Source organism: Amblyomma americanum, chromosome 6, assembly GCF_052857255.1.
Source record: "Amblyomma americanum isolate KBUSLIRL-KWMA chromosome 6, ASM5285725v1, whole genome shotgun sequence".
Taxonomy (NCBI): Eukaryota; Metazoa; Arthropoda; class Arachnida; order Ixodida; family Ixodidae; genus Amblyomma; species Amblyomma americanum.
In genome coordinates, this window is record NC_135502.1 from 176,065,704 (window position 1) to 176,084,567 (window position 18,864).

Here is an 18,864-nt window from a genome sequence, read left to right on the forward strand (position 1 = left end):
GGTCCACAGATGAAAACCGGCACAACCAGGTGTCTCTCACTATGCAAGGCATATGCGACGCAAATGCAAGATTTGAAGACGTGTTCACTGGCACGTCTGGAAAAATTCATGATGCTAGAGTGCTAAGGCTATCCTCTATCAGTAGTGATCTTCCAAAAATTTGTGAAGTAAACAAATATCTGCTCGGTGATGCGGCTTACCCTGTCAGGGAGCATTTGCTCACCCCATATAGAGACTATGGCAACCTTACTGCAGCAAAAATTTCTTACAATAACCGCCACACAGCCACGAGAGTGAAAATAGAAAATGTGTTTGGGCTGCTAAAACAGAGGTTTCGGCAACTAAGATACATTGAGCTAACCACGATTGACAAGATAACACAGCCTATAATAGCATGCTGTGTCCTTCACAATGTTTGCATTGATGCTGGAGACTCTACAGACTACATGTTAACAGAGGAGGAGGTGGTAGAAAGAGCACTACACTTTGCCCAGCACTCATGGCAAAATGAAGTGGACCCTGAGCAATGTAGAGCGGGTCAGACGACACGTGAAAGTGTGCTACGTCATCTGGGGGAGCTGAAACGAGAGAAGCTAGCCGACCTCTTCCGAAGACGTGCTAGAATGAGGGTGCAGTATGATGCAAACTAGGCAATGCTCCCCTTGTTTGCAACCGTGTACAGAGCTGTGGCTTTCTCTTTACATTCATTAAGGCATTACATTATCACTTTTATTTTTGAGTCAAATGTTATCTTATTTTGTGCAAGCTGTTATATTCTGCTCTTTACATTTGCCTTCACACTGTGAGCTTAGAAATTGCAGTTAATAAATTGCACCTGGCTGTTTCATTCTTAGCAATGCAGTTGCAGTGTATTATTCGTGGCTGTTTTCAAACAACTCACTTTCTGCTTCACAGTACTTTATTGCAAAGAGGTGAAATGACAATATTCAATTGTGCTCCAAACACAAAGAAAACAAGCTGTAAAAAATAAAGTAGGAATTCGTAACATATGGTTGTGGATGGAAAAGTTAAAAACAGCTGTGAACTGCTCCACAACTCTGTGTAAACAAGAAAACGATAAAGTAACACAGCTGCAGCTTAACAGCAATAAATAAAATATTGACAAATATTCTGACTATTGTAATAGTAGACTAGTAGTGTAAACATTGCCAAGATGTGACGATGTCTTCTCAGTCTTCTTGATGCAAAATTTTCTTCAGCGTTTCCATGCGCTCTGCATGTGCCCTTAAGCAATTCCTTATGTCGTTCTTCTCTCTTCTTCTCTCTTTCTTCCTTTTTGGCTTCGTTTTCTTGGACAATTTCTCTCATTTTCTCAAAAAATAAATCCATGTGCTTTACTCGTGAAGTACTTGGCCGCATGCTTCTATCTGCTTTGCGCTTTTTGTACGGCCTGACTATATCTGGTTCCTCCAAATTACTTTGACACAGATCCTCGGCTAACAAATACTCAGGTGCAGTATCAAGCTCTGCAGAACCCTGGCTACTATGGGATGAACTTTGCACATGTGTTGCTGTGTTTTTGTAACGGACATTTCCAATGCCTCGTAGCACCTCGGGCTCCAAGCTATCATCAATGGCCCTTATAGCGGAAAATTCCTCTTCAAAAGTTGGCCGACAGGGAGCTTCTCCTGACGTTTTGTTGACCTTCTCTTCGCTCTTCTTTCTTTTAGCTACAGTTTTATATCGAGTTTCACACTGTATTGCAGTGCACTTGGTTCCAAGGACCTCCTCTATCTCACGAGCAATCTGCTCGTACATGGCGCGCTTTGTCCGAAACCTCATCAGTGGACCCACTTTCGGCGTATACAGCGCATATTTGTCAAGGAGGTACTTCGTTTCCCCAGAGGTCCAGGGCACTGTGTGGAAAACAAAGAGAATACTAATACGTTTGGGTTTACTTGCAAGCCTCGGCAAAACATTGACGCAGAAATTGAACAGCTACTTAATGCCAGCTACTGCAGTACATTCTTAATGCTACTGCAGTACAATAAAATCGATTTCATGCACAGCGGCTTCACAATACTCCCTGCAATGCACAACTTTTAAGCGCACAAATCCCAACTGCTCTAAAATGGCCATGGAAAATATTAAATAATTAGTAGTAGTAGTATTTTTATTTGGCCATATAATACAATATGCCCTTGAGGTGAGGCAAAAGGAGGAAGACGAGGCAAACCTCCCGACGAGGCCTACACCCCGAATAATACATCGAACAGTGGCCGCATGAAAAAAAAAAACACTTTCATAACAAGCAACAAAAGTTATACGATAGAAATAGCAAACACTGAAAAAACGATGCAAAGATAATAAACAGCAATTGGCAGAAAACGCGATATGCACACTCGGCAGTAAAGGAAGCAACACAAAAGACAAAATATACAAAGTTAGCTGAATTTATACAGGAAAAAGAATCTTCAGTTTTTTCTTAAAACCAGATACACTATGACTTTCTATGGCGATTTTTATTAGAGACTGATAAGCATTACACAATGTTACAATTTGGTTATCTATAGTTCATTTTCCATAGTTTGTTCTAGGTCTTTCAGTGGGTAAGGCGACCGCACGTAAACCATATGTAACATTTCTTGAATTATAAGCATTTTGGAAAGACCTGAAATTATGCTTTACTTTGTAAAAAATGTGAACAGCCAAACTCAAATTGTAGGAATGAAAGAAGTGCGAACTTGAAATGTTTCGAAAAGAATATTTTCGACAACTGGGCTTGAACATAATGAGCGTAGAGCTCTTTTCTGAAGAGAACGCAATTTACACGAATCAGTTTTGTTGCAAGTTCCCCACACCAGGTTGCAGTATACAAGATGGGAATGAACAAGGTCAAAGTATAATTGTCTTCTAACCTGTAGGGGAAGTAGATGCCTAATACGATAGATAACACAAATAGACACAAATAGGCGAAGAAGTAAACGTGGGGAAGGGCGCACTAGTGCTGCATTTGAAATAGTCCACCATCTCCATATTAGCAAATGAAGTCCGTGAAAACAGGCTAGACCATGCAGACGCTTCAGCATACCATTTGGTGGAGCATCCATGCTACTTGGCTATCCATGCTGCTCTGGGCTTGAGTACTGAGGCTCATCAGATGTGCTTGGCTGGCTACCTGAGAGAACATAAAGAAGGCAGGAGAGTCATCATGTGATCGTTCAATGCGACCCTCACCCACACCGTGTTCTATCTTTACCAACATCAGTGTGTGAGGAAGAGCAGCATTAATTGGTCCCGACCTATAAATATGCCTATAAGTTGATATCAAGCAGCTGTAGAAAACAAATCTGATACATTTTTTCAGCGATGTGAACGGCACAAAGTAGCCACTTTTTAAGGCAATAGCACGATTTTTTTATTTGCAAATATATTTTCATGTGCGTAAAAAACTGGGTGAGCAGTTAAGGAAAAATAAAGCGAAAACAAACGAAAATTAGATGCTGGCAAGGAAATACAAGCGGGGTCATTAGCTTTCCCACGCAGCGCGCTTGTCACTGTAACCGCTAGATAAGTATTATTTCGTAATTTATGTTTAACGCTGACAACTGTATCTATCAGTTTGTTGTGAAGGCCTTTATTTGCCACGTCATTGAGGAGTATCAACAAAAAATGAAAAGCAGAGAGCTTGACGAAACGCGCCTGCATATAACGTGCTACGGAGCACGCAAGTGGAAGCGCAGGCGAACAGCGGCAAAGTAGGAAGAGAGTGAAAATGATTCATCCAAACGCAAACATATGCGACGGGTTTAGATGCAAATTAACCTTCCGTATGTCGCTTGCGCAGAACATCTTCTTTCTTGAAAATAGCCCACCATTTAGGCGCCAACGCCACAGCGAGTTGTTGCTACACATAAGAAATTTGGTGCCAGCACTCGTGTTTGCACGTTTACATCAAAGCAACTGGTGCTGAGTTTAAAATGAATGCATTGCAGTCGCTGTAAACTTACCGTCCAGCATTGTGTACAGTAGCTGTTCTGCCGTAGACGGACTCGAATCCCCGCCACCGTAAACGGACGCCATGTTGTTTGTTGCTGAGCGGCGAAACCGCAAAATGTTGGCGCTGCTGTCGAGCGCTTCCGGCCGCTCCGAAATGCACCCTTGTGTTCGGCTGGGGCGCCGTGCCTCCGGCTCGGATCATGACCCGCCCGCAGATTGGTTTGCTCCTGGGTTGCTCTGATTTGGAGCCTCAATGCGACCAGCCGAAGACGCCATTAGTGTTTTAGCCCTCGTTTTGCACGCCGCTTGCTGTGAGCTTGTGTCCGCGAGATGTGTTCGCGTGGGAAATACCGTGCCAAGACGGTGAAGGAGAAAGTGGCGATTTTACGCGAGGTGGACGAACGGAAGGCCAGCAAAGTGGAAATCGCGAAAAAGCACGGGATTCCACCGAGCACGTTGTCAACCTACGTCCGAAATAGGAAGGCCATCGAGGATGCCTACGAAGCCGAAGATTTCGCCAGCAACAGAAAAAGGCTCCAATTAGCCAAGTATCCGGAAATTGAGACCGCTGTGATCACGTGGGTGAAGGAAATGAGAAGCGCAGACATTCCACTGAGCGGCCCAATTATCATGGCGAAGGCGGCCGATTTCGCCCTGCGCATGAATGTGGAAGATTTTGTCGCCTCCGAAGGATGGTTTCACTGCTTTCGAGACAGACATAATCTTGTCTTCCGGGTGTTGTCCGGAGAAGCCAAAGAAGTGGACACAGAAACTTGTGCCACGTGGCGAAGCGGTGCTCTGCAGCAGTACTTAGAAAGCTACTCGGCACAAGATATATTCAATGCTGATGAGACGGCTTTGTTTTATAAGCTCCAGCCCGACAGAACAGTAACATTTAAACGGGACAGCTGCGCTGGCGGCAAGCGAAGCAAAGAGCAGATTACTGTTCTGGTCGCCGCTAATATGACCGGGACGGAGAAGATCCCTCTTTTTGTTGTCGGAAAGGCACAGAAGCCTCGGTGTTTCAAGAACATTAGAACACTGCCGACAGATTACGCCGCCAACGGCAAGGCGTGGATGACGGGCGAATTGTTTAAAAAATGGCTCCTGAAATTCGATCGGAGGATGAAGCTAGGGAAGCGTCAAAGCCACAAGGCTAGTATTTTTGCCCGCCAACACGACTGCGGCCTTGCAGCCATTGGATCAGGGGGTGATCAGAAACATTAAATGTTTCTATAGGCGCCACATGATCGAGCGCAAGATTTTGTGCACTGGAAACCAGAAGACTAGCACCATCACATTGCTCACAGCAATGCACATGTTGGCGCGTGCATGGGAGCAGGTCACGCCGTCCACAATTGCAAACTGCTTCCACCACTGTGGCTTTGCTGCCGGAAGTATGGAAGAAAGTGGCGACGATGGGAATCCAGAGCCTCTGCCTGCGGCTGTGCGTGCTGTGCTGCAGGACGTTAGTTTTGATGATTACCTTGAAGTAGACAGCGATGCAGCAGTGTGCAGTGCCCGAAGTGATGAGGACATTGTCGCTGAAATTGTTGGGGAGCAATCTGTCCCAGAAGAGGCAGAAGACGAGGACGACGACGAGGAGCAAGAGCCCGTGCGTCCGTCCGCGGCAGAAGTTATGGTAGCGCTGAATGTCGCGCGCCTTTTCTTCAGCTTTGAAGAGGGGGAAGAAGACTCCCTGCGTCGCATTCGCGCGCTAGAAGATCGAGTGACTACGGTAGCCCTCGAGAGAGAAGAAGCAGAAGATGATAACGGATTGTTTTGCTAAATAAATGTTTTTCGTGCCCGCCGGGCATCAAACGCGTCCATTTTTGCTCACTTTCATTAGTTCGAATTTTGGTTAATTCGAACTGGCCTGGCGGCCCCGTGGAATTCGAATTAACGAGCTTTTACTGTAGTACTGCAAAGCGAGGCTGGCCAGCGACACAGATTTCAAAGTGCTGTTTCCGCTCCCGCGTTTCATGTACTTGCCGAACCGCGGCTGGGCGGTCAGGTAGCGTGTTTGTGTTTGCCCTGAGACTACCCGGAGCCGACGCAGCAGCGCGTTGGCGTGTGTTTGGTGACAGATTGCGGACTTTTCGTAACCCATTGCAGGCGCTCTAGCGTTCAATATATTCAATGCGTAGTTCATTATAAAAATACAATTTACATTCACAATGCTAGAAGAACTTCAGAGTGTTCAATGTAAAGTATATTTCGCTATTTCCGTGTTCATTGTAGTTGGGTTTGACTGTACCAGGTGGAGCTTGTGTGTTTTTTTTAAAAGGTGAATTTTTGAAGGTGACCAGTTATTGTAACTGGGCTGTTTGATTATTTGAACCATTTTCCAAATTCTTGTGTGTCTGAGAAATCAGTTCGTGACTGTATTCCAGAGCTGTCGAACTGGCTATAAGTGTGGTGTTTTTCAAGAGTGCTTGTGCTGCTTCTGTTTTTCTTCTTTTTTGGCAGGCGGCTGTTCAGTGGCTGCAACTTCAGGTTCGGCAATCCCATCCATTGCTTCTTCTTGCGACTCAGGGGTGAGTGGGCACCTTTGTGGCTCAGCTTATGCTTGCCGCAGTGGGGTGGTCTCTGGCCGGCCAGATGAGCGCTCTCCTCTTCCTTCCCTCCTTCCTTGCCAATACAGTCGAGCCCACTTATAACGAACGCTTGTTTGGAGGATTGCATTCGTTGTATCAGAGGTTCGCAGTAGGTGAACTTCTCATTTTACAGCCAGAAATACTAAGTCTAACGAAACTGGCATTTTTTTCTCAGAAAAGTTTGTTTTGCGTGTCTGCTTATTTCAAGGAAACCATATCATGGCACATTCCAAGCTCTACAGAGCGGTCATACGTATGTTTCTTGCCAAAGCCAAGCAACAATCTGCTGTAAGTACACGATTTAATTAATTGCTGCTAAAGCGTTCGCAGCATCTGGTGGCAGGTCGGCCTCCTTGTCATCAGATTCTTGGCAGTCGGGGAGTGCTCATACTTTGCGTAGAATGTCTTTGCAGTGTATTACTTTTCAATGACAGCACCATAATCTGCATCTCACGAAGTCATCCCAGGTGAATTCATATCTGGCCATCTGTGCAGCAACAATGCGGTTTTACAAATCCACATGTGACTACTCATGTGGATGTTCAACAGCATCTTCAGTTGTTTCTTGGCCCATAAACTATGCTTTACGGAAGCAACATCTGATCCCATCCACATGGCATTAACCATTTCCACGGTGATCAATGAAGATATCCTGAAGCATTAACCATTTGCACGGTGATGAATGAAGATATCCTGACCGAAACATCACGATCAATTGCTATCGGCATGCGCCTTATTGTAGTGCTGATGCTAGGACATCTTGGCTGCGTGGATGACACCCATGTCCTTTGGCTGAATATTGCACTCTTCACTCAGTGGCAAGAAGAGCATAGTCACCACAGTGAGGGAAGGCAATGTATAGTGCGTCACAAAGTTGTCAAGCATGAGCAGGAGCTTTAATTTTTTTCGCTATGCCATGGTTGAACTCGACAGGCCACTCAATGAGAAAATTGTGCATCGAAATGAAATTCACGCTTGCTGCTTGAACAACAACAAAACGTGAGACATTATGCGGGGCTTTCTCTTTGGCCTATAGCATATGGAAGCGTACCTTCTAAAGTATCGCAGTTTGGTAGATTGCCGATGACAAAGGACAGCCACTGGTCACAGCCATTTATCCTCGTGCTCTGAAGCACGTTAAATCAGATGTCTGTAGTGCCGTCCACCAATGCTGGTGTTGCCTTTCAGGGCATTCGTTTTTGATGGCACCGTTTGGTAAAACTGTGTAGTTTTGTTGGTGGTGTCTTGCTTTCTTATTGCCTTTTTAGGTCCCCACATTCTTTCTGACGACGGGTGTCACAGGACCTTGGAGGCACTCTTCAAACTCCGCACTTTCCGGATACGTGGGTTTCCGCATTGCGGAGCCGAATTTATCGCGCCTCTTCATTCATTCTTACCGAGTTATGTTGCCACGGTCGTTCGTTGTATCTGAGACACAGGCCAATTTCTCTAATGTATATTTTGACGTTAGCACCGTCCTTCTTCATAATTAGCAAGCGTTCGTTATAACTACTGCCGTTATGAGTGGGCTCGATGGTAATTTATGTATTTATCAAAGTGTTAGCATTATAAGGATCTGCACGAGTGGAGATGGCAACTGCTGTCAAAAAAGGGCACGGGACATAATGAACCATAGTATGCCACCTCAAATATAATGAATTTTATTGTGGGAACCTCTGATACAACAAACCTAGGTATGTGACCTCGGATATAACAAATTTTCGTGTTAAATTCGGATACAATGATTTTTAGTGTGGTGACCCCGGATATAACAAACTTTCATATGCTTCCTTGAATATAATGAACCTGAGTATGCCACCTCGGATATACAGTCAAACCCCGCTACAACGAACGTCGCTTCAATGAAATTTTCGCTTCAATGAAATATTTTCAATTCCCCGTCAGCTCACCATAGAAGGTAATAGAACAAATTTCTCATCACAACAAACTATTTTTGGGGCGCGTTTCCGCTTGAACGAAATTTTTGCTATGCGAAGCTGGGTTTAAAAATCTATCTTACGGTAAAACAAGCATATCGCCGCCCATCTGTGTACTTCCGTAGGTCCACGCTGCTTTGTTTCATTAAACCTTAGCTGGAACCAATAGATCCACTCATTCAAACGCACATGAAGACCGCCATTGCTTGGTGGTGATGACAGTCGGGCTGGCTGCCTTGTGACAAGGCATGGGTGCATGCTCCCGTTTTCTTCCAAGCTAGAGCTGCAACCAATCCATCGCCCAAAGGACGCAGCAGCCTGGCAAAAGCAGCAGCGCATTTGCCCGTTTTTTTCACTTGTGCTTGTGCGCTGCTATCCACACGAGCATGGCAACTTTGTCTAGGAAGCGGAAGTTCCTTTCTTCCGAGGAGCTGAGTGATGAAGCCATAATTGAGGGCGTTCACCACAACGACGCATCCTCGGATGATGACAGCGACGCAGAGGATTTAGCACGGCCATCTGCACTAAAAGTGATGGAAGCATTTGATGTGCTCCACAGATTTATTGGTGCTCACGACGACGATGTCGCGGTGCAACTGCTCGCCGAGTGTGAAAATTGCGTCATGGCACTTGTGGCAAAAAAAAAGAAGCAGAAGAAGCTGATCGACTTCTTTGAAAATAAATTATGTTTTGGGACTATGTTGTCCAGCCTGACAGTGTTTTTGGGCTGATTTCGCCACAATGAAATTTCCGCTTCAGCGGAATTTTTTGTGCACCCCGTGAATTTCGTTGTAGCGGGGTTCGACTGTAACGAACTTTGTGTGTTCACCTTGGATAGAATGAACCTATTTGTACCGCCTCGAATATAATGAAGTTTAGTGCGCGAACCTCTGGTATAACAAACTTAGGTATGTGACCTTGGATATAACAAATTTTTATGTGTTAACCTCAGATATAATGAATTTTTGTGTGGTAACCCCAGATATAATGAACCTGAGTATGCCACCTCTGATATAACGAACTTCGTGTGTTGACCTTGAATAGAAAGAACCTAAGTGTACCACCTCGGATGTAATGAAGTTTTGTGCATCAACCTCTTATATGCTACCACAAGCTTCTTTTCCGTTATGATGGGTCAGCAATACATGCGTCACTTCCAGCGGATGCCATTTTTGAAACCTAGGTTGCCATACGAAAAATGTGTTCCAGTGACAGGAGGAAAAGAAGTTAGCAGGTTAGTGCTGCCATCTGTCAGGTAACGTGCCGTCTAAGCCACCGATGAGTGCCTCTTGTTCAAGATGCTGAAGAAGAAAAAGTGTTCTGTGAGGACGGGCTACTCGAAAACAGGCTAGCTGGTTCAGTAAACGAAGAACTACTGCACAAATCGGATGCACAGACAGGACGTACAGGCCACAAAATGGTATTGGATGTGCGGGAAAACTTTTATTTTGACGCAGTCATGCATGCGAGTTGGCAGAAATCTCTGAAGGTTTGTGGGAACGTGCATGCTTCATCTGCTGGTAACAATACTAGGTGACTGGGTCGCACAGCAAGTCTTTTGGTGCGCTAGCACTCAAGATGACATCCATGGCCATTTGTCCTTCTGGCAGGTGGGCCACCTGCCAGGGTGTTTATTTATGGGCCACCATTTGTAATTTTTATCTGGTTGTACCTGAGAATATGGTTACTACACAGTGGAAAAGTTTCATAGTGTTTTAGACAGAACCGAGAATCTGTGATTTCCAAGGCTTCACGTGGGTCTAACTATCGTATATGCTCACGAAAGAACCGCACCTCTAACTTGGCAGCTGGTAATTCAAGAAAAAAAATTGTCAGCCAAAAGAATTGAGTCATGTGTGCCTAATTCTGCCTGCATGGTATGTTCTGCTGGGAGCAAACAAATAGATGATAACTGCCTGCGGCACACAGTACGATCACGGATACATTGTCTTGCATGCCAGACTAAAGGGCCGTGAACACACTTTGCCTCAGCACTGCTAATTTGTCTTGTGCGCTCGACATTTGTACCAGAAAGGGCAACAATTGGACGGGGCACTTAAGCTCCATTTTAAAAGCATGACACACTAGTGTTAATGGGTAATTTCCCATAAATGCGGAATCGGTCATTCTCTACCTTACGTTCTAGATCCCTGGGAGTCCTCTTACCACTCCTGGCGGAGTGGTGCAGCGCCACTGCTCTGTGATGGAAGGTGCTACCACCGGTGGGGCTTGTGCCACCTAGGTTGCTCTTTCCTAGCAACCTCTTGCTGCCAATCATTAACTTAACTGCCACCTGCCACAGCGCCCAGTTTGCTCACAATCCAGTATCACCTACAACTCCAAATTTTCTGCACAATGGAAGCCCTAATCTTATCGCATTAAAATGTTATGCTGCGCAAAAGCTAGGATGGTATGCACCTCCACTAGCCATGGTGCTGCTCGCAGCGCATTTCCTTGCAAAAACGTGCCACCCACCGTGCTCAGGCACGGGCACCGGCGGTATACGTGATGTGGCATGCCACCCGCCCGGTGTCGCTTGGCCTAGCGTGGTTCACATCGAAGCCGCAGCAAAAGTGTTTTGAATCTAGTTACGGTTTATCATAAAAGGTCTAACCTTGTTACCTGTTTACCATCACTCAGTTACCTCACATTAAAATGGAGGCGTAATTCATTTTCATAAGGTCTTCAACACTCATAGAGTGCCACTCTGAATCATTGACCAAGGCATCATTATAGAATTTTAGCATTGTTGTATGGTAAACGGAGTGGATTTCAAGAGAAGGCAAGCATTGCAGGGGGCAGCAGAATGTTAGGTGGGCGGATCAGATTAAAAAGTTTGCTGGGATACGGTGGCCACAGCTGGCAAAGGACAGGGTTAATTGCAGAGACATGGACAAGGCCTTTGCCCTGCAGTCCGCATAGTCAAGCTGATGGTGATGACGGTAAACACGGTAACTGCCATCATACACCAAATGTGGCTAGGAAAGCCTGGCAACAGGCAGTTAATTTGTGCCAGGCCTGCGCTAATTGGTATAAAAATGTGTGTTGTGGCATGAAAGGGGGTTGTGTAATCAAGACTCCGCTGCTAACGGAAAAATTTTAGAGAAAAATGGCCCGTGTGAAAAAACCGCAAAAAAATGTGCCCCTTAGACATCAAGAGAACATCTTTGTAACCTTTAAGTGCAACCGTGACTGATATGTTTGCATAGAGTGACTGTAATCGACATTGTTTCCTGTATCGTCCGTGCCATACAAACACGCAAAACGCACAATACACTTGATATGTCACTTTAATCACATAGCAATATCGTAAATAACAAGGTATAACTATGATAAGGCAAAACAAGGATAAACAACGCTATGCAGTGGCCACACATACCTAATTTACACTTAACCTAACTATGCACATCAGCTGGAATTCTTTTCTGAGAGCACTCATCCGATTAATCTTTGTGGTCTATAATACATATTCTGTACAGCGTATACAGAAGACATGCAGTTTACAGTTTACAGGATGTGTGTCATTGGGAAAAAATTAATTGCAGCTCAGCCTTGGGACTCAGTCATGTGGCGACAAATCAGCCTCGAGCATTTCATTTGTTGCGACAGCTTCGAACATGTGAAGCAAATGTAAAGGTGCTCCATTAAAATTGGGTGCAGAGAGCCATTTTACTTCGTGCACACAAAGTTACCGTTGCACACCCTGGTTTAATTGGACTGGTATCGTCGGTGAAGGTTGAAAAATGAGCATAGCTTGCTCGACGTATATCTGATCACGAAGGAACAGATGTGCATAAGCGAACCATTGACTTATTATTGAGAAAGAGAGGCGTTTTTTTTGCCGTGTGGGCAGAAACCTCATGCACAAAGGTTTTCTTTGCTTTTGTAATTAATAGCACCTACGCACTTACACGCACACACATAGCATGTTTGCAAAAAAGCTTTTTTAAGTGCACTGAAAGTGCTGAAAGTATGCGAACTTAAGTCTAGCGGTGGTTTGTGCGCTTCCTCTCAGCTGTTTCTTTCAGTGCCATAGACGAATCGCAGCTGGAGGCAGTCGGTGTGGTCAGACTTCTTTTCGTGACCAGGCCATACATTTGTTGCATGTTGTGCCGTTGAGCTGCGGTGTGTTGTCCCTTCCCCCCCCCTCCTGGTGCAGATGGACTGCTTGTGCCTGACATTGCACGGACGGCGTCGCTGGTGCGAAAGGCCAGCTACCGGGACTACCGGCTGCACCAGCGGCGATACCACTGCTGCCTGCTCCAGGAGATTCTGGTGTCCCGCAAGGTGAGGGTTTTGAAGCGAAAAGCTTCACTACGCGGGTCAGAGCCGAGCTTCGCGTGAGCCGAACTGGTGATATGCGCATGCGCGAAAACGAGTGACGTCACGCGCCGCGTAGGTGGTCGCTCCGCGCCGCTGCCGCAGCCGTCGCCTGACCTTTTGGCGCAGCCGCGCGCTGCTGCACATGTGTGTCAACATGTGTGTCATGTGCATGCGCAAGGAGGCTATATAATGCGCTTGCCAGAGAATAGGCGTGCGCACTTGACATGGAAGGGAAGGAAAGTGTGGCTGCTGCTAGACTACGCAGAAGCTGAGAAATTAAATTTGTCCGATCCAGAAGTACTCGCTTGGGAGTTGGCTGCACAACAGCGAAAAAATGATAAAGCCAAAGCTAAACGTGCAGCCGAAACACCTGAACAACGGGAAATACGCCTTGCTAAATGACATTGGAAAAAATCCGAAAAGCGTGTCGCGGCCGCATCTTCAGCCAGCAGCAGCCAAGCGAGTGAGGAAGAGGAAACAAGAAAGTCAGAAGAGGAAAATCCCAATACTTGCCGTTACAAGCTTTTTGCTTGTATATCCAGGCTTAACCAGAGCTAAGCCACTGCCTAATTTTTAACTCCTCTTGATGACAGGTGGGATGTGTACAGAGACAGGGAGAGAGCACCATGGGTTTAGGTTAATTCTTTTGCAACTGCTAGAAAATGACTGATTTTGAGTGCTTAAAATAAAAATTATTTCTTCAAGAATTGCTAAACGTGATGTGCATCGTAATACATTAAACAATAGGTTATTGACTATATTTCTTAATGGATAAACATCACAGTTGTGTTTCAAAAATTTATTAAATCTGCTGTAAAAAAAAGATGTAAGCAAAACAAGAATACTGTATTTACACGACTGTAAGTCTACTCGAATGTAAGTCGACCCCGATATCCCATGTCAGAAAAAAAAAACTTGATGGTTGCTTAAGCTCCGTCTTTAATAGTAGAATGCGATAGCATTATTCGTCTGCCGCCACTTATTTTTGGCTGCTATCGGCTGCCGCTCACGGGCATGCCAGTGGGCACATTCCATTACTAATATGTATCAGTCACTGGGCTACTCGTTTACACTTGCGCCATCGTCCTCACTAGTACTCTCGTCATGATCGCTGCTGCAGTCCCACAGCACATCATAGTAACGTTGTCGCCCAGTGAAATCCTGCACTTTGCAAACAACCGCACCCCAACATCGCATGGAACAGGTGAAAATTTTGCCTTGCTGTAGCCTCCACACCTGCATCACCTGTTCAGAGACGTTGAACTTGCCGCCTGGCACGCACTTCGTTTCTTCAGCGTAAAGAATGACAGCCATCTTGAATAATGTAGCCATGAACGAGCGTCGGACACTTACCGGACCCAGAGCACAAATGACGATTGAGGAAGCACTACATTAAAAACTGGTAAAATGTGACGGGCAGTCGTCAAATGCGCCAAAGTCAAAGAGAAACTATGCGTGAACGGTGTTGGCTCTTCCTTCAACTACCCACACTCCCTGGTACCGCTGCCGTTCTGAGTGGGGGTGCCACCACAACTGGAACAGCAGCCCTTCCACCAACTGTCGACACTCCCTTGAGCGCCGAGTGCGTAGCTGAAAGTTAAAAAAAAAAAACCTTCGTGGACGATTAAGCTTTGCCTTCAAGAGTAGAACGCTATAGCGTTATCGGGCCGCCACCACTTATCAGTAGCTGCAATCATTAGCGACGAGCTGGGAGGGGGGAGGATGCCAGTTTGCCATAAATTGGCTGCCGCGCATGGGGAGCAGGTGCCGGTTCTGCGCGTTGACAGAGCAGCTGCTCAAGGCCATCACCAAGAGGGATGCGATGGATCCCCGCAATACAAATGCAACCACGCTGTAGCATCTCTGATGTCTCGTTTGTCACGCCACAACGCGTTCACTTGGTGCCCCTCTAACACGCTTGAACCAGCGACCCTTTGTGGCGTACGTGTTACATTCCTGCCTTGCTCGCAGTGGTCCTGGCTTCGAACCCCAGTGCCAGCGAATTTCTTTTTTCATTTGAAACTTCTCGGAATATTTCCGTCATGTTTCTGAGGCCTTCCTGTCAATCCTGGGTCACGGTGATGGCTTTTCAGCTGAACGAACTGTATGTGCTATCCTGTAAAAAAGTAGAGAAAAGTAGAAGGGCAGTGGCATTGCGTCTTGAATGAAACGGCATCATAGTGGGGGCCTAGTCATTTGAGCATCCACCTCAAATGTGGAAGGTGCGGGGTTTGAACCACAGTGCCGCCAGGTACTTACCAGTGATGCAGTGGGCACAAGCTTTCCCCTGGCCTCTTGGTCAGCTTCTTTGGGGTGCAATTTTGCTTGGGAAATGGGTGTTCTACCTCACCATGAGAAGTTAAAAAAATTGGAGCGGACACTTCAGCTCCTCCTTAAAGGGCATAGAAACACCTTCCGAGGAGAGCACATCAACTTGCTCAACCACTGTATTGTGTTGTCATGAAAACCTAAGCCAAATAATACACTTCTGCACACAGCAGAGAACCCACAATCACTCATGAAAGTTGGTGAACCCTTCTCGGCGACATTTAGAGTATTAGCTCTACTACTCGCGTTACTTGAGATCATGTTTTTCTGTCATCCAAGGTCATGTGTGCCATAGTTTTCAAAACGGCAGCCGCAATGCATCCGTCGCATAGCACAATGTATACATAGCACGTGGCCAAGATGGCCGCCATACTACAGGACCGAGGGGATACCACACAATGATACCAGGTGGTACCACACTATGGTAACCAAAGCTTTGTTCGATTCAGCCGTGGTTCTCTGCACCGCCGGCACCTGTTCACGGTGCGCTGCACCAAAGCCCTCTATTCACAGCGTCCGTGCACCACACTCCGCGATTGATTTGGGTGCAGCTGGGGTGCAAGGAACCTTGGCACCGTCCGCGAAGGAGGTGCAGAAAAGTTGTGCACGTGTTGATGGCCTTAGCAGATGACGTTTGCAGCCGACGATCGCAATGCTCGTCAATATCGATGGACAACTTACGGAAGTTTTCCCCGTCTTTGACGGATCCGGCGTCATTTTCTATCTACTCAACACGAGGTACTGTTCTGAGTTGTAGCTGTGAAGAGTTGTGGCAGGCCGCCGATGTGCATGCGCGAGTTCACACGATTTTTTTTTTTTTTCAGATGGGGCAACAACTGTGTGTATAAGATTGGCAGAGAGCAGGCAGGGTGGCATGCAACCTGCGCAAGCACGCCTGCCTACTGGACTAAACAGGGAGCAAAATTATGAGTGAGGCTCCTAACATTCTGCGGCAGAACATTTAAAATTACATGAATTGAAAGCAGAGAATTTACTAAATTCTATTGGAGCCATCAAATAATACTTAAGAATACACCAGAATATTTGGAAGCAAGGCATGAATATAGTGTGAGGAGAAGCTAGCTTTTTGTAATCACCCTGGGGGAAAATTGCGTGGTGAGCAAGTGCAAAGGAGAATCCATTTTGAAACAGCGCAACAAAGACGGGACGTGGAAACTGAGGTGTAAAGACAAACAAGCGCTGACTAACAACTGGGTTTATTGAAAAAAACACACAAAATATATACAGAGTTAGGAAAGATTAATCGCCACCATAGTCAACTCATGCCACATGTGACGCCAGATATCCAATCTCCCCTTCGGAAAGGGCGACCGATGGGCAACTAATGCACGTTGCGCCTTTCTCACGTATAAGAAAAGCTTCAAAAACTTCTCGCGTCATCTTATCACAATGGCGAAACACGATATTGGTGTTCTTATAGTCGGGGGTACATTTGCATTTCTTGCGACGTCGTATTTTCTGCCCCGAAGAAATTAGGCAGAATGTGTAGACAGGTAAGGCAGAGGCAGGAGGGAAACAAAAGGGCTTGTCAGGTGGGCCATGTTTCCCCTTATGTACCTTGCGAGGTAGGGGTAGTATACCAAATTCCCTTCTCGTGTGGCGCCACATATATTGGCCAAACAGGAAGATGCATCAACAAGCGACTCGTGGAACATGAGAACACCAGAAAAAAAGACCCCCTGTCACACGTGGCGGTCCACTGCAGAAGGTGCAAATGCAAACACGAAAAAGAGTACGAAAAAAGAAAAACACAAGGAGACCCTCTCACTAAAGGTGCATTCCGTTGCAAGAAATGCAAATGTACCCCCGACTATAAGAACACCAATATCGTGTTTCGCCATTGTGATAAGATGACGCGAGAAGTTTTTGAAGCTTTTCTTATACGTGAGAAAGGCGCAATGTGCATTAGTTGCCCATCGGTCGCCCTTTCCGAAGGGGAGATTGGATATCTGGCGTCACATGTGGCATGAGTTGACTATGGTGGCGATTAATCTTTCCTAACTCTGTATATATTTTGTGTGTTTTTTTCAATAAACCCAGTTGTTAGTCAGCGCTTGTTTGTCTTTACACCTCAGTTTCCACGTCCCGTCTTTGTTGCGCTGTTTCAAAATGGATACGTACCAACTTGCCCAAATTTCTGCTTTACTCAATGCAAAGCAGAAGGTAACTATAGGTTTAGAAAGAAGCTAGTGCGGGTAGTTGTGAATGAGGAGGCACTGAAAGAGTTGAGTGGAGTAGAACGGGGCAGCTTGAAACACCAAGTAGTGACGCCACAACGATGGCGGCACTTGGTGCTGTCTGGGAGGCTGCGTGCAGTAAAGTATTGGAGGCTTGGCTTCACTCTGTTGCGGCACACATATCTGAAGCATTGCCTCTTAGATAAAGTCGACGTATCCACTGCTTCCATGTTAACATGATTGTTAGGGAGCTCGTGTCGCAGAAAATGCGTCGTCGGCGTCATTGGCCATGAGCGAAAAAGCACGAAAAATCCCCAGAGAAACAACCTAAGATGTAGGTGGGCCACCTAGGTCATGTGGCCTTGTGGCGTCATCACAACCTGGCCACCGAATTGTGAGCAAACTGCACACCTTGGTGGGTGACAGTTAAATTAATGATTGGTCGCTCGGGAAGATCAACCTAGGTCGCACAAGCCCCATCGGTGGCAGCACCTGCCATCGCAGGGCAGTTACTATTGCATAGCCGCTGCACTACTGTGCCAGGAATGGTATGAGGGCTCCCACGAATCTATGAATGTAATGTAGAGAATGAAGTTCTGCATGTGAGGGAATGAACCCATTATGCTATCACGTCATACCCTTAAGGTCTAGCTTATGTGTCCCCTCCAATTTTTTTAGTATGCCGTCTCCTTTTTATTTATATATATATATATATATAGAGAGAGAATGAAGTTCTGCATGTGAGAGAATGAATCCATTATGCTATCACGTCATACCCTTAAGGTGGAGCTTATGTGTCCCCTCCAATTTTTTTAGTATGCCGTCTCCTTTTTATTTATTTATATATATATATATATATATATATATATATATATATATATATATATATATATATATATATATATATATATATATATTATGTGTCCCCTCCAATTTTTTTAGTATGCCGTCTCCTTTTTATATATATATATATATAAAGGAGACGGCATACTAAAAAAATTGGAGGGGACACAACATGGGTTGGGCTTAGCCTCGAACCCAGGGTCTCGTTAACAACACAAACCAAATCAAAAACAAATACGCCACCACTCTCTCTCAAGTGAGAGTATCCACACGCTCTCCCTTCGGAGGTAATCGGACTTGCCTCAGGCACACCGCCACCCATCATCGGTCCGCGTCGCCCGTCAGCAACAGAAGAGGGAGCGAAAGGGCCACGAAGCTGCTGCGCTACCGACGGCGGGAGACAGCTAATAAGCATGAAGGGGTTTGTCTGCTTCTCCGGGAAACCAGATAGTACTGCCTGTCCGCCATGACAGGTGTCCGTCACGGCCCTCCTGGAAATACGTTTTTGTTCACGAGGCACGGCGGGACGCTGCAGGTGCGGGTGCCCCTCCAACGATAGCCCACGTCGTTGGGGGGGGGGGGGGGGGTCTGTGCGTCAAGTGACCATTTTCGTTCCCCATATGCACTTGGGGGCTCTCGCTTATACTGGGGAGCGGCTTCCGCGTGTGCCGGCGTCCT

General features: G+C 46.0%; 1 protein-coding gene across 3 annotated transcripts in view; it reads left to right on the forward strand.

Annotated features, from left to right (window-relative positions):
• Nucleotides 1-18,864, forward strand: part of LOC144094191 (nuclear factor related to kappa-B-binding protein) — a 156,365-nt gene that overhangs the window by 36,289 nt on the left and 101,212 nt on the right. For 2 of the 3 annotated variants that reach the window (XM_077628116.1, XM_077628117.1), the window contains exons 4-5: nt 6,430-6,497; nt 12,654-12,781. In XM_077628116.1, the coding sequence (XP_077484242.1) occupies nt 6,430-6,497; nt 12,654-12,781 (196 nt within the window). The remainder of the gene's footprint in view (nt 1-6,429; nt 6,498-12,653; nt 12,782-18,864) is intronic. The other variant, XM_077628118.1, reaches the window with a different exon arrangement.